The sequence below is a fragment of the Gymnoscopelus microlampas genome (genome assembly GCF_963454915.1).
Source record: "Gymnoscopelus microlampas genome assembly, chromosome: 10".
Classification (NCBI taxonomy): domain Eukaryota; kingdom Metazoa; phylum Chordata; class Actinopteri; order Myctophiformes; family Myctophidae; genus Gymnoscopelus; species Gymnoscopelus microlampas.
Window position 1 is genome coordinate 43,317,162 of NC_139947.1, and position 15,516 is coordinate 43,332,677.

Below are 15,516 nucleotides of genomic sequence, written 5' to 3' on the forward strand. Positions count from 1 at the left end.
GCAAAAATAGGCAATCAACAAGCAGTGAACTTATAGATCAGCTATTTTTGTACATTTTAGAAAGATTTTGAAAATAAAAGCAAACCAAAAAAAATCTTCAATGACTTGACACAAAAATAGGGACGGCAGGTTGCAAGTGGTTAAACAGAATATCACATCAACCCACAACAGCACTGGTGACGCAAATGGCCCTGTCGATATTTGTCAGCTCCAATCATGCCTTCTGGCCCAAGGCCTGAAATACAGCTCACTGAGCAGAAGCTGGGTGTTGAATAGTGATAAAGACGCAGTTTCCTGCCATTTTGCTCACCTCAGCAGCCAGTTTCTTCATGTAAGGGTCAATCTCATCCAGGAGGTTGTAGCCCTGCTGGAATAGTGAGTACTGTGCATTCATGAATGACAGCATCTAGGGAAGACAGACAAAATTGTGCTATTGAAGAGATGTTCACAGGTATGTAATTGTTGCATTATTTGCAGATTGCAATATTTTTGTTTGTGCATCCACAGGATGGAGATGGTACATACTGCATCTAGGATCTCAAATTTCTTCTTTGCCTGGAGAACATTGATCTGCAGGGAGAGAAAGATAGAAACAAGTGAATGAACAAGTATATTATACAAAACAAAAACATGGAATTAATTACATTATCTACACAGATTGTAACGGCGATTTTCATAAAAATTCCAACGTCCACCTCGCCATTACATGCACAGGAAAGGGAGTGTCCTATACGCAGATATACAAACAAAGTCCAATCCATATTCCTGTAGTTCTTTTGAAGCACCACACATTAATACTGCAACAAGAACGTGCCAGTTAACTTAGTGGTCTCTCCTGGCTCCTTGTAAGCCCTTTGAATTTCTTCACTCTGTCTGTATTTTTCTGTTTCTTTGTCTGTCATCTGTCTGGTATGCTCCCCTCCACTCTGTGCCCACACTAATTCACGCACCTGTGTTCCTGTGCTTCCTGTATGCACACCCTGTGCATGTTAGTCCAGGGGCCAACACTGATATTTTCACAAATTGGTACCACCTAAGGTGACCGTAAAGTTTTTGTATTTTTGTCCTCCTACATGTCTCTAGTTTATATTTTGGTATGATAACCCTTCCAATCTTGTAGCTTAATGGCAGTTATCACTACCTACCGGCTAATGTATCCGGTAGGAGACACAAAGTAGAATCTTTGTGTCTCCTACCCCGGGCATCAAATTATTGCGACAAAAAACAAATATATCCATGTATTCAAGGCTTCATGGGGTATGCAATTGATAGAAAATAAATATTTTTTTGGGTGAACTCCTCCTTTAAGTTTTTCAGGGGGACTCTCTACCCATTCAGCTATGACCACCCTAGACCGAAGGAGGGTCAACTTTTACAAGCTTATGGAAAGCAGTCTTTTTGCAAACACCAAAAATCTGAGAAGTTATCAATTGCACACCCCATGAAGCCTTGAATACATGGATATATTTTGTTTTTTGTCGCAATAATTTGATGCCCGGGGTAGGAGACACAAAGATTCTACTTTGTGTCTCCTACCGGATACATTAGCCGGTAGGTAGTGATAAGTGCCATTAAGCTACAAGATTGGAAGGGTTATCATACCAAAATATAAACTAGAGACATGTAGGAAGACAAAAATACAAAAACTTTACGGTCACCTTAGGTGGTACCAAAATATGGCTTGGCCCCTGGACTATGTCAATCTAATGCCCGCCACCAAGTGTCTAGACATTAGAACTACAAATTAACTAACAAAATAACATGCCAACACCAAAAATAAAGAATATCTCCTACACAGATGATAGGAATTTGTGCTCTTAGCATGTCAAATGTTTGTGATATTACAGAGACTGTATTCAAACAACGCCCTCTAGTGGACAATATATATTTACCTGCCTATATATTTCTCTCAATATCCCACTGAGCCTGAGCTGAATAAATCACCTCACCTTCACCTATCACCTACATCCTGTCAGTGTTTGCCATTGTAATGAAATGGAAACGGGGGGAAAAGTAATAAACATAATCAATGTTATAATTAAGTGCAATTAAGTGAGTAATTAGAGACATTGAAACAAACTGTGGCATTTTTGCACTCAATGCACAACTTCTTTTTACACTAAATCTCAAATAAGATCAGGTGCACATACAGTACAGTATGAGAGGTAAATTGTACATTATGGTGCATAACTCCACGAGTCATGACCATGACCTCTTCTGCCTTGAGACACTTTCAATTAAGACTTGAAAGGGTCAAATCTTTGACAGCAGAATGCAAAGGGAGGGGGTTATCATACCACACTGAATCAGTGTCTTTGTTCCCACAGGCAGTCATTATGGTCGTGATGAGGAGGGCACAGCGCACTGGCAGAATGAAGCCACGCTGTATAAAAATAGACCAGGGAGGGCTCCGTGACAGCAGTGTCACGTACATGTACTGTAGGTGGACCCATGGACATCACTGCAGGCCCTCAGGAAACGCTGGGATACTTCACCAACTCCACTGGCATGATTAGTCCGTCAGTCTCTTAATGTCCCTTAATTTAATCTCAATTTATAAACTCTTAACCTCAGTATCCCTGGCATCCCTATTTTGGGTACATTTTATTTTCATCTTTTAAAACATTTAAAAATGGCAGATCAACAAGTTCAGAACACGTCGCAAGTCCGTGCTACATTGTGAGCTTGTAGATCAGCTATTTTCTGTCTGGTTTAAGTGGTTATCTAGGGTTGTTCCAAGCAACTGCGAAATGAAAATCGATTGACCATTTTCACTCGGCGTCATACTCATACCCAATAACCATGCGGTTTCCAACCCCCCAGAGTATGACATCAGAGCAAAATGACCCCCATGTGCATGCGGTTGGTCGGTAGATGTGAGTTCTATCCACTGACCTGCAAAACGTAGTCCAGGGCAAGGTGTCGGAAGCACTTGCGGGTGATGCTGAGCGTGCAGGTGGCCTCCTCTACCTCGTGAGGCTTGTTCCTGGGGGCCTGGGCATTCTTCACCTGAGCTATCTCCAGGTCCTCACGGACCCTGTCAAAGTGCTTCTTGGTATCCTTGAACTTCCGGACATCCCTGAAAGATGGAGAAAGGAGTGAGACACTCGGTGTGGTCATTTCTACGCTGGGCGACGACAAGCCATCTGTAAAGGTTCTGCGTTCATTTTTGAGCTGTTTTGACACGCGATTGTGATGTATCAACACAAAGTGATTTTGCCGTTATGCAGGGTCATAACCTATTACAGTAGGATTGTTTGTGCTACAGTATGTCTTTGGCTGCAAAGAGGTCTCACATTTTAATATTTCAAACCACAAAATAGGTTAAAAGTTCAAAACAGGAAGCTAGCGATCAGCCCCTTAAAATGCAGCAGAACTTGGCTTTTCCTACCTGTGTTTAATTTTTTATACAAGCTGAACTCCAAAACCTTGTTGAAACATCACATCTTGATCTTGAGGTCTACTTACTCTTTCACAAAGTTGTGCAATTGCTGCTTGACAGATCTCTGGGCTTGATCAAATAGAATCTGAAATACAACAGAAGAAGCAATTAGTATTCTTTTGATACGAGCAGTACTAATAGTTCTCAAGAGAGTAGATTTTAAAACAAATATTGTAGAAGTACACTATACATTTGAGAGGCATGGCCATACATGTATACATTATGAGTTTGTGTCTCGCCCGGATTGATTATTACAATCATGCTCAGTTCCTGTACATCGACCATGAGAAGGAATGTTGAGAAATCCAGACCCAAAGTGGCTACAGCACAGAATTGTGCTGTAGCCATTTGTATGAAGCTGATTAGAATGGGAAGGCAATACTAAAAATGGAGGACCTTTTACATAAAAACATTTTTTTCCTTATTAGTATCTTATGGAATAAAATACCAACACAAAATACCTCATAGCATCACTTTTAATTTGAACCTCATGGTCATTTGGTTATTCCTCATCCAATGGAATAAGAAAAGAGGCAACGCTCTACTGCGGCAATATTCTCAAATTCCATTCAACCAACAGAGGGCGCTAAAGTCCAGACTTTTCTAAAGCAAAGTAAGGAAAAAAACACCCTTTCATGCCTGCAAAACAGCATGGATGCACAATGTCACAGAGAGTGAAACAGACCCACTGTAACACATAAACACCATGGTCTGCATTTCTATTTCACCAGCCCCCCCCCCCCCCCCCTCCTCCTCCTCCTCCCTCCCTCTGAGGACGTCCTTAGTGGCTGTTCATGCGGTGCTGCTGCTAAATAGGTCACTCGGCCAGAAAGGGAGGGAGTCTGGGAGGAGGAGAGTGAGGAAGCAGAGTGGGAGGAGAGCAGGCTTTTGGTACCGCGTGACGACACTGCAGAGCCTGCATCCGATGCAGTGTGCAAACCTCAGACAAAATGTCAGAGCCCTGGCTTCAGCACTGAAACCATTGCACTCAGTGGTGGACAAAGTAATTAGCAGAGTCTGCGGACGGTTTGTGCATCATATCTCTGGATGAGTGAGTAATCCAATATGATGAAGTCATGAACAGGATGGATTAGACGATTTACATTTTGAACCCTATGAAAGTGGCAGCAGTGCAATGTCCCTGGCATTTTGACAGGTTTCATGTGTGGAATCACATGAAGGGCTGTTGAGGGCCTCAGGCTCTTCTCTTGTTACAACAAAGTTGGAATAGATCAGGTCCTGTGCTAGACACGCTAAAGCTCAAAATTCACCAGACATGCTTTAGTTATGTGTGTGTGCACCATTAATGATACATAACCTGATAAAATTAAGATTAAGATAAGAGGACAATTTAATTTTGTTACTCTATAATTACATTGCTATATTTCTATCCATAATATCCATCAATTTCTTTCTCAGCCCCCGTGACATTATCTCGCCTTTTCCGTATCTCTCTGTCTGCCTATCTCTCTCCTTCTCTCTGATCCATGATTCAAGGTTATGTGATGGTGAGAGTTGGTGGTACGTTTTACTTTTAGAGAGCAGTCCTCCCTTCCTGTTGCATGCTTCGTCTTTCTACAATCCTGTCAGAAACCCTCCCCTGCACTTGATTAATGAACAAAGGAATTCCTTCAGTCTCCTACAGCTGGCTGTAAATATGCAAATCGGAGATCCAACCTTAACCTTTCCATTCAGAGTAAATATACTGCCTTTAATGTGAGCGGGAGCTTCCAAGGGCTTCTGGGATTGCTCTTGAATGGAGCTGCATGTCAGGGAGGCAGCCGCCTACCACCCCCTTGTCACCGTAAATCTGTCTGCCGGCGGCAAAGAGACAGCAGGCCTGTCTTCTTGACTGTGCGTGTGCGGTCAATTTGTTTGGCTACACGCAATTTAACCACTTGAACCCTAGTATCCCTATTCTGGGCAGAACACTCACCGAAAATAGCAGATCTACAATGCGATGTGTTGTAGATTGACTATTTTCCACAAAGATATTTAGTGTAGAGAGAAAACAGGAGGGGGCCTAGTATAGGGCCCTTGGGAATCTGGTTAAGGGTAGGGTTTAAGTGGTTTTAACAGGCCCCTACAAATACAGTGAGTGAGAACTGAGATGTCGTGGCATCAGGGAATGTCACAGACATTCGGTGCGGCGTGGTGGACACGCAAACACCTGGGTGTTAAGATTAGGGCCCTCTGGTGGACATGTTACCAGAAAATCAACCAGAGGGAGGTGGTTGGTTAGTCTTGTGTTATCCATAAACCACATTAAAGGCAGTCAAGTAAACAAGTACGTCCCCATGTCATGCATGTGTGTGTGTGTGTGTGTGTGTGTGTGTGTGTGTGTGTGTGTGTGTGTGTGTGTGTGTGTGTGTGTGTGTGTGTGTGTGTGTGTGTGTGTGTGTGTGTGTGTGTGTGTGTGTGTGTGTGTGTGTGCGCGTGTGCGTGCAGTGGCAGAAAAGTGGTGAGAGCTTTCCTGGATTTGCTTTGTTGCCATTCCAATTGGCTAGGACTTCAAAGTTTGCGGGCCCTGGGTAGGCAACCCGGCCTGACGGAGACCTGTGCTCTGAGGGGCACACTTTTCTAGTTGCGCATTAGCTGGGGCAGGATCATCATGACCAACAAAAACTTTGTGAAACAACAACAGAGCTTCAGCATGGATTTAAAAGGCTTGCAAAGCCAGGAGTAACACTTGTAAAGATGCAATGTAGACCGACATTGTTGTTGTTGTGCTTGAAGTTGGTGCTGCTGAAAGCTGAGAGGTACATTATACAGACGTGGCTCTCTAGCCTGTGGAAAAGCAAACTGGTTCTTACAAATTGAACCATGACACGACACTAGCACCAGTCCAGAACCAGAACTACTATAGGTTCACTTTGGTGGAATTTGCCGATACTGTAATCTGTCTGCATTAATTGGGCCAATATGAAACAGGTGCTCTCTGTACTGTACTTTCTCAGTATTAAAGGAGAATTTTGGACTAAGTTTTTCTTACCTTTTCTATGATGTTATGATATCTTAGGATGAATGGTACAGTAGAAAAATTTCATAACTCCATCCCGGGTCCGCCACAGCTTAAAACGTGCGCGGATAGGCCTTGCGCTAGATCGCTTTTTTTTTTTTTTTTGTGAGATCTGACGTTCGTAGTGACAGAACTCTATGCAACCCAAAAAAATAAAAATAAATCTAAGTCTCGCTAGATGAGATTGACATCTCGAGATTTCAATCTTGTCTAGCGAGACTTCTGGGGTTTTTTTTTTTGGATTGTTCTGTCACTATGAACGTCAGATCTCAAAAAAAAAAAAAAAAGCTATTAAAATATGTGATCTAACGCAAGGCCTATCCAATCAACACGTTGTCAAGGTGTGAATGGGTTTCAAGAACTGTCAACATACACAATTGTAATTTACAGGGAAAATGTGACACATTTAATCCCACAAGAGCTGATATCAGATGTCAGGAATGAGGAACACACTCAATCACAATGGGACTACTATCATATGCACTTTGTGTCATCTCCCCCTCTTTCTCGGTGGCATGTTGGGACACAGAGTGGTGTCATGGCAGCGAGCGAATCATCTTCAGCAGTCAATCTACTACACAAGTTAGGCTGCTTATTCGGTAGCGGTTTATTCAGCCAGAAAATGGTAAAGCCTAAACCTACGGGGGCAAGAATAACTGTGTGAATAACAAAGATGAACAATAATTGAAATAAGTAACTGCCAAAAGGAAAGCCATACTTTTAGATAATTTCACTCCATTCTCAATTGCTTCTGGATAGACAAGAATTCTGCTTATAGGATTTCTTCCCTAAAGTGTCTTTCTTTGTTTTCCAGGTTGAGAATATACCCATCAGATGCCATCGTTGTCATTCGGAATGGGAATTTTGTTCATGTGACGTATAAGTATAAGACAATCCAGCATAATCTACACTTACTGGAACATGATGTACATTTGATCATAGAGCCACTTTTTCTTGCTGTAGTCCTGTCAACCCCTCACCCACCCACTGATAATCCTGAGCCAGTGTAGCCAGTGTACAAATTCAGAGACTGTTCTACTGCATTAAGTCCTAGCGACTGCAGATGTAAGCCTCATTTGGCGTCTCTGTCGGTCTCTCCACTCTTCACTCATTTCTAATGCATGTTAAGAGAGCCAAAGGTGTGTCAATAATTTATTGAGTATTCATATGGTGTTTCACGCTTGAATTAGACGGTGACTGTTTAAATGTTGGCCTGATTTGGTTGGAAGTTTCTGTCCATATGAGAGAGAGACAAAGAGAGAAAGACAGAGAGAGAGAGAATCTATTGTGAAATCCTTGGAATAGCAGAGACATGTGGTCTCTGGGTTGAAGTGAAAGGAGCTATACTTGGCTTACATTTGACATTCAAGCAAACAGAGGCTGTTTGTTCTGTTGTGTGGTATTGGACTGGCAAAAAGAGAACCAAACTGTATCAGGAAATGGAGCGAGGCGAAGGCCAGGAATTTCTGCTTTAATTGGATGCTGTTTTATGCATGCATGTGTATAAGCACATGGCCACGTATCGGCTCAAACACGTGTGGTTAACGTAACGTGGGCAATTCCATTTAGCCACACAGAAAATCCTGAGTGTTAACCACTTAAGCCATATACGTCTTTGCACAACAAATAGCAAAAATAGACGATCAACAAGCCTTTTGATTTTTTCCGCCTATAATGACATGCACAAGATAGGCATGCAAGGGGTTAATATGGTTACTTTAACTCTGAGCGGAAAGGATCCATTTGTACACTCTCATGGTTAAATTAACGTTCAGGAGTTTGCTGTGCACTCTTTAATTGTTAGAGTCCTGTTAGTGTTCCTTGAGAGTGTAGCCTACTGTGCAGCCGCAGCCTACAGTAGCAGCTGTGCAGCACACACACACACTCACAGTCGGACATCCATCCCAAGTAGCAGGTATAACATCCGTCATTTCCAGCACTGCTGGAGTCCCACACAACTTCCGAAGTACTGCACAGTTATTATGATATATACAATATTATAATATTCTGTGTTTTTTAAAGGTAGGGTAAGTGCTTTTCTTTACTTAAAATAAGTGTTAAATAGCTCTATATTCTGATAGTACTCATTGCTATAGAGTGTTTGTTCAGTAAAAGGAGTCTCCTTGTCTCTCCAGCTCTTTATAAAACAGATTTTTTTTTTTCCGTTTCAGTTTCAGTTTCATTTCCAATTTTATCCAATCAGCATAGAGAACTCAATCAGGATATAGATTAAACAAGTGAAATTGGAAGTGATGACACCAAGAAATTAGCAGGCAAAATTGGAACTGGAACACTATAAAAATTAAGCTTAAAAATGGGCACTTTCTCCTGATTGGCTGAGATTTTGACACCTACCGAAAAATGTATTTTCTGTTTATCAAATAGCTGGAGAGACGGGGAGACTCCTGTTACTGAACAAACACTCTATAGCAATGATTACTATCAGAATATAGTGCTTTAACCTTTCAACAAAATACTTTTTGTTTTAACCAAAAAATATCACTTACCCTACCTTTAATTAAAGACAAAACACAAATATTTCAATATGTTATTTAAGTTGGTTCTGATTTTTTATTTGACCTTTAATAACAAAGGCTGCCTGTGGATCACAAAGGCTGTCAGCGCTGTAATCCACAGAAAGATCAAATAATCGCTAATATTAGTAATATTTCTCTAAACTCTTTAATCTCATCAGAAACCCCCTTTTCGCTTCGATATCACACAGTATGCATGCTGCCAACCCCCCGGTCTGTTCTGCTTCCACATCAAAGAAACAAAGAAAAAGGCATCTAAGAGACAGTTGTATTAATGTCCAGCCAGAATTTCAGCGGACTGGCGGGAGGGAGCACCCAGCTGAGCTTTCAGTGGACAGGCCAGCTGGTCCAAAGCCAAATCCTGCTCTGTGTGGTACTGTACAGTCACAGTTGCAGCAAATGTAACACAGAGTGAGTGAGTTAGTCCGTGAAACAGACAGACAGACAGACAGACCGACCAAATAGACAGAAAAATGCTAAAGGCTTGTTGTTGACTGGAGCTGAGAAGAGGCATTTCAAACTTCACTTTATAGCTTAAACACAACTACAAAGACTATGAGGGTCACAACACAGAGATAAACAAGGACAACCCAGAGTGATGAGCCACATGGCTCCTCACTGACCGTGACCGCCAAATTGTACCATACTGTAAGTCAGTCAGCTATTCAGTTATGGATCTAATATGTGAAGTTTCATGAATAGTTTCACAATCGTTTCTTCAACGACACGGAAACAAATAAATGCAGGTTACAGGTACATTGTTGATCAAAACAAGGTTAGGACATTTGCATGTCAATAATAATGTATCATATGATTAACTTGTTGAAGGTTTATTCATGATCCAGACTGCTTGTGTTGTGTGTACACACAGTAACATTTCTCAGTGATCATTTATCAATTTGTGACTCTGAGAGAGTACAAATGTGAGCAAAATGAATGGACCCATAAGTGTCCATTAAATGTGTACTTGTCCTTCTAACTCAGTGATGTACTAGTAGAATTCCAGGCCATTCAGTTGTTGTTCTGTCTAGGGCTACGAACCCACCAGGTGCGCAAGCATAAGCTCATGGACACAGATTTTATTACCGCTCCATGTTAATGAATGCGGCCGTTCTCACTGGGCATGCACGGACGTTCCACTCGCGCACGTGAAGATTTATTTTACCGCTCAGGGTGTAAAAAAAAGTTCTCTGTAAAATGCATTGACCAGACGTCCCGCTGCGGCCAGGTTTGGCGAGAACCGTCACGCGAACACCTGCGCGCACAATAAAAGCATGTGAGCAATGCTTTTTTTGGTGGGTTCCCAGCATAATGATAGGGGGATCTGAGTGCCTTGGGGGGCCTTGCAATGCACATCCTTTACATTCCTGTGTCCTGTCTGACAGTCATCCTGCACTCAGACTACGTTTTAGCACCAATGTGCAGGAGTGTGACAAGCTCCTCCTCATATCTGTGGCACATTTAATCATTCTTGCCTTGTCTGTTAAGACCTGCACCAGGTCAGTCTCATAGCATACACACTAAAGGCCTTTGCAGACAGGGTGCGATTTTTCGCCTGGAAAAAACGGACAATATAATTTGTTTAATGAACACATGGTTCTCTATGACCTCATGCACACCGGCTCCGAATTTGCCGTGCGGCAAGAGGCTGCGGCGATGCGTTTTTCTTTCTTCAATCAAACCCAGTTCGATTCGTGCGTCTTTTCGCATGCGGTAAAAACTGATTGACTAATCGCACTCTGTCTGCAAAGGCCTTAATGTCCAATACACCCAATAAACACATTTTAGAGCCCCTGCATGTTGGGGTCATGCAGGTCCATTACTGTCCTACCAATAAAGCTAATCCATGTTTTCCTCAGTGACCCAGGCCATTAACCTTTTATTTGTACTACTGACCTCCCTCTCAGCCAGTACACTGGACTGTGGTGATTTACCATCACACGTCTTTGTTCACATTCTTAAAATAATCTCTTTAAAGTGTCCTCAAACACGTAATGGGCTCAAGCTAATGGACATCAAAGGACCACAGAGGCGCAGGAGAGGCAGGGGGTCTGGAACGCTACAGAAGTAGTAAAGCCCTCGAGGATTAATGTGGGAGAATAAACCGGCATGATTAAAAACCCTGATAACGAAGACGAAAAGCAAAGAATGTTTTATTTTTTCTAGAGCTGTGATTTACTCTGCTGGTGTCTGATCAGTGGATACATAAGCTAATGAGAATGTTTAGAAAGTGAAGACTTGTTTTTGACAAATAAAAATCTACTGGCTTTCTACCACACAGAACCAGAGCTCCGTGGTAGCTACTGTTAGGCACTGGCTCTCAACTTGGGGTCCAGGTTCCAGGGGGTCCCCAGCTAAATAGTTAAAGACCCACTCTGTAAGGATTTTTACCACTAACCACTTCCTGAAAACTGGTCTGACGCAGTGCATGCAATTCAGACACAGTGTTACGTCAAAAATGTACTCGCCAATCAGAGCCTCACTAAATGCAGCATTACGCAATGAGTAAGTATGCAGGGACACGCGTCGTGTCAATGAGGCAGTCATCAACAACGTTTTCGTTGATGCGTTTTGTGTATATTCTCTTGGATAACCTATTGTTCTGATGGGTCAAACTTATGCATAATTCATAGGATATGGAATACTAAATGAGGAAAAAAATTCAACAAAGAAAAAGGTAATGAATAGCTACTTTATGGACATTTGTGGGGGGAGAAAAATACTTCTCAAGCCAATGTACTGTCATGTACATTGATCAGGGACCGATTTGTCTGAGGATATAAACCACACATTGTACGTGTGGAATATAGGACTTTAAGAACAAAATGTACCCATATGGGTCCATTTGGTTTCATTTGCACACCCTAAAATAACAGTAAGAATTTTACAGTATAGATTGTGGTCTCAGAGATTAAAAAGAAAGAAGCATATCAATTGTCCGTGGTCTAATGCATATGAAACTGGGGGTCCTTGACATTAAAAAGGAAGAATCACTGCTAGAGCTCGATTAGCTTTATTATGAACATCAAGTCCTCCATAAAGAGCTGACTGAAAAGCACTTGGACCGAATTATAACCGTCAATTAGTTGAGTTGTAGCAGGTTCCATATGTAATGCAGCAGAGTCACTCAGAGCCTCAGCCTGAAGATCAGAAGTCTAATATCTCCGCTAGCCATAGGGGGATACCCTCTTGGCCAGTGGTTAAGTCGTTTGGCTTTAGGTGGTCCCTTCCCACATGGGAGACCTGGTTTCGACTTTCAAATTGCGGGTGCTACATACACATACAGTTGTTTTTTGCTAGCCTAGTAAACCATTCCGGTCGCGTGAATCCACATTATCATGTGTCTTCTGTAGACCGGTCTGGCCCCAAGTGCTGGGTGCGCAGAAACCAAAAAGTGGAAGAGGCAATCAGCGTCTGTCAATCACAGGGCCCTGAGCACAGATGCTGATTGTCCCTTTCCTTTTTTGGTTTCTGCACATTGGAATATGTATGAATGTATTTTATATTGGTTTTATTTTTCTGTACGTCTTTGCTAAAACTGATTCTGATTCTACCCCCCACCCCCACCTCAACACATGGCACTCAGTTTACAAACACATTTACGCTCAAGGACCACAACGGGTATATGCTCTCAAATGTTTTTGTGTTTTATCTTTTTGACAGATACGTACAAATATTCAAATATTCTTGTATAATATGCATTTCTGTCAATGAAAACATCAATTAAAAGACATGCTGTAGGGCCAGGGAGTCCCAGTTCTACCCTGAAGGTAGCATTCATCCTGTGACATTGTCTTGAGATGGGATACAGGCTCTGACTGACAGACAGTGAGCATATTATGTGCGCACGCACACACACACACACACACACACACACACACACACACACACACACACACACACACACACACACACACACACACACACACACACACACACACACACACACACACACACACACACACACACACACACACACACACACACACACACACACAATCATCTGTGAAAGAAGCCTTTGCATGTTGAATCACTTAACATACAGGTCAACTGGACCCTCGGTATTAACTAAAAGGGAATACAGGGCCCATGTGGGACCTAAATGCCACTCTGCGTTAGCATGTGGAGACAGGATGATGATATTGTGTTGTGGAGACAGGATGATGATATTGTGTGAGTCTCCACAGTGGCGGCTCACACCGTGTGTGGCATATGCGGACAGTGTGGGGGGGCAGACCTACCATGTGGTAGTTGACGATTTCCTGGAGACTTTCCCCACACTTCTCCAGACACTCCTGCAATGAAAATAACACACACAATACTTTCAGGGCATATTGTGTTACAGACATTCCTTAAGTAGATCATTCTGCAGATAAAAAAACATTCCTGTAAGTGCTGCTGTAATATTGTACAGTACTGTAATTACAAACTACTGTCACTACTGTACGGGAAAGTCGACTTCATCTGAATTCATACCGTACGTGGTACCAAATAGGACCTAAGTGGAAGCTGATTAAAGTGGAAACTGCTTTAATGTCCTTAAAGTTAATTTTCATGATTTAGAGGGATTTGTTTATTTACGCAAATGTTGCACAGAAAATGGGATGTAATTTAAGGCCTGATTATTTCTTTCTTTTTTTTACAATGGAAAATACAAATAGGAACACAAGTTTAATTGTGTTTAAACTCAGAATTAGTCATAAGGTTGAAGCCAAGAAGGCTTTTAATAGCACTTAAAGTCAGCGGCAATGAGTCTGCATCTGTCAGCTGTAGTAACTACACTATAAAATTCTGCGCATCAATTTAACTCTTGAGTGTCAAGAAACAGACCAGCAAGGGTTAAATGGAGACTTATGATTTGTGAGGTGTAGAAGAACATTTTTGGTCACTTATGATCTTCACTGACAAATCCATTAGTAATCAGGTTTACTCACACACACAGTCACACACACACACACACACAGTCACACAGTCACACACACACACACACACACACACACACACACACACACACACACACACACACACACACACACACACACACACACACACACACACACACACACACACACAAGTCAGAGATTGGAATGCACCCTTCCAAGCGGCTACTGTACATCTAAGAAATTGTTTCCCCCATACGGTATCAGTTATCCAGTCAGTGACCACTTGACTTAACCTTTTACTTAGTTGATCGTAGTCCCCCTGGGCTCTATGCTAATATTTCACTTTACACCAAATCTCTTTGCCGCAACGCGACATGTTGTGAGCTGAATGCTCGCCCCAGAATAGGGACGCTGGGGTTCATGTGGTTAAAGTGGTTATCTCAACAATTAGTGGGCAGACACCCTGATTTGGACAGATTGGACACATGAACTGGACCAGCGTATCGGAGCCTCACCGAGATCATCTCGTCCTTCTTGCACTGCTGGGACAAGTCCCGGATCCCATTGACGAAGAGCTTATTGGCGTTGACATAAGCCTTCCCCGCCTCAATCATCCCACTGCATAGCTTCACCAGCTGGGGAGGAAAGAGAGGAAGGGGTTAGTTAGTTAGTTAGTGTTATGAGAGTGCCAGAGAGAACAGGTCAATGTTAAAGTGTTTTGTGTGTGTGTGTGTGTGTGTGTGTGTGTGAACTGTGAAGTATAGCATAACATGATATGAAAATGACCAATTATTATGGTGTGTCACCGTAGGAGGCGGGCTGTCTATAACTGGGTCTGTCTGTCTGTGAGTCTGTGTGTGTCTATAGTCAGAGGACTGTGAGACAGAAATATGCTCTGCACGACACTCACACTTACAGCAATTCATTTATTCTGCATCAGATGCTCTACAGCAAGCCTCTAACTTCTATTTCCAGCGTGCTGCAGAGTCTGACACACTATTTTTCTGCTTTTAAGCACATGCTTGTCATTACCACACATGGACATTATGCATGTCACACAGTTGCATGTTTTCTTTCTAAAGGCTTAAATTATCAGCTGTGGTAACATGGTAGCGTGGTAGTGTACATTCTCAGGTGGGGTACATATGTTAGCCTATGACATCATATGAGAATAGCATGAAGTCTTAATGTTAACCAGGCCTTGGGGATTTAAGTCAGACACTGGTCATTTAGGGCTGTGGCTTGTTAGAGAACTTTGAACATGAATGTTTTGTGTGGAACTTTTTGATTTAATATGTTGCAGTCAATGCACAATGCATTTTTTTCCTGGAGCACATAAACCACGAGAGACTTTAGAGTAACAAAGGACTTGTCAGAAGGGTTAACTTCTGACCACTGAACTTGTTATATGTGCCGTAGCCTGTTTCCCTAATATCCTTTCTTTTGTTTCTCCAATCCTGAGAGGATTTTTTTCCCCCTTCACTCTCTCTCCCTTTCTCTCTCTCGCTCTCTCTGTGTGTTCTCAAGCCAGACTCTCTGTTCCTCAATACCCTCTTCACCAGCAAAGTCCCACTTCCTCCCAGCTGCTAAGCAGACTTGGGGCTGAGCAACCTTGTCCCTCTCTCTAATTCCCAAGAG

General features: G+C 42.3%; 1 protein-coding gene across 4 annotated transcripts in view; it reads right to left on the minus strand.

Moving 5' to 3' along the window:
- The window catches only part of acap3a (ArfGAP with coiled-coil, ankyrin repeat and PH domains 3a), a 71,121-nt gene that overhangs the window by 22,042 nt on the left and 33,563 nt on the right, over window positions 1-15,516 (minus strand). For all 4 annotated transcript variants that reach the window (XR_014601690.1, XM_084069538.1, XM_084069539.1 and 1 more), the window contains exons 3-8: window positions 14,394-14,513; window positions 13,237-13,290; window positions 3,469-3,527; window positions 2,896-3,079; window positions 526-570; window positions 311-406 (exon numbers count right to left, since the gene is read on the minus strand). Coding sequence is in view for 3 of the 4 variants with exons in the window: in XM_084069538.1 (XP_083925664.1) it covers window positions 311-406; window positions 526-570; window positions 2,896-3,079; window positions 3,469-3,527; window positions 13,237-13,290; window positions 14,394-14,513 (558 nt within the window). In the remaining variant the exon portion in view is untranslated. The remainder of the gene's footprint in view (window positions 1-310; window positions 407-525; window positions 571-2,895; window positions 3,080-3,468; window positions 3,528-13,236; window positions 13,291-14,393; window positions 14,514-15,516) is intronic.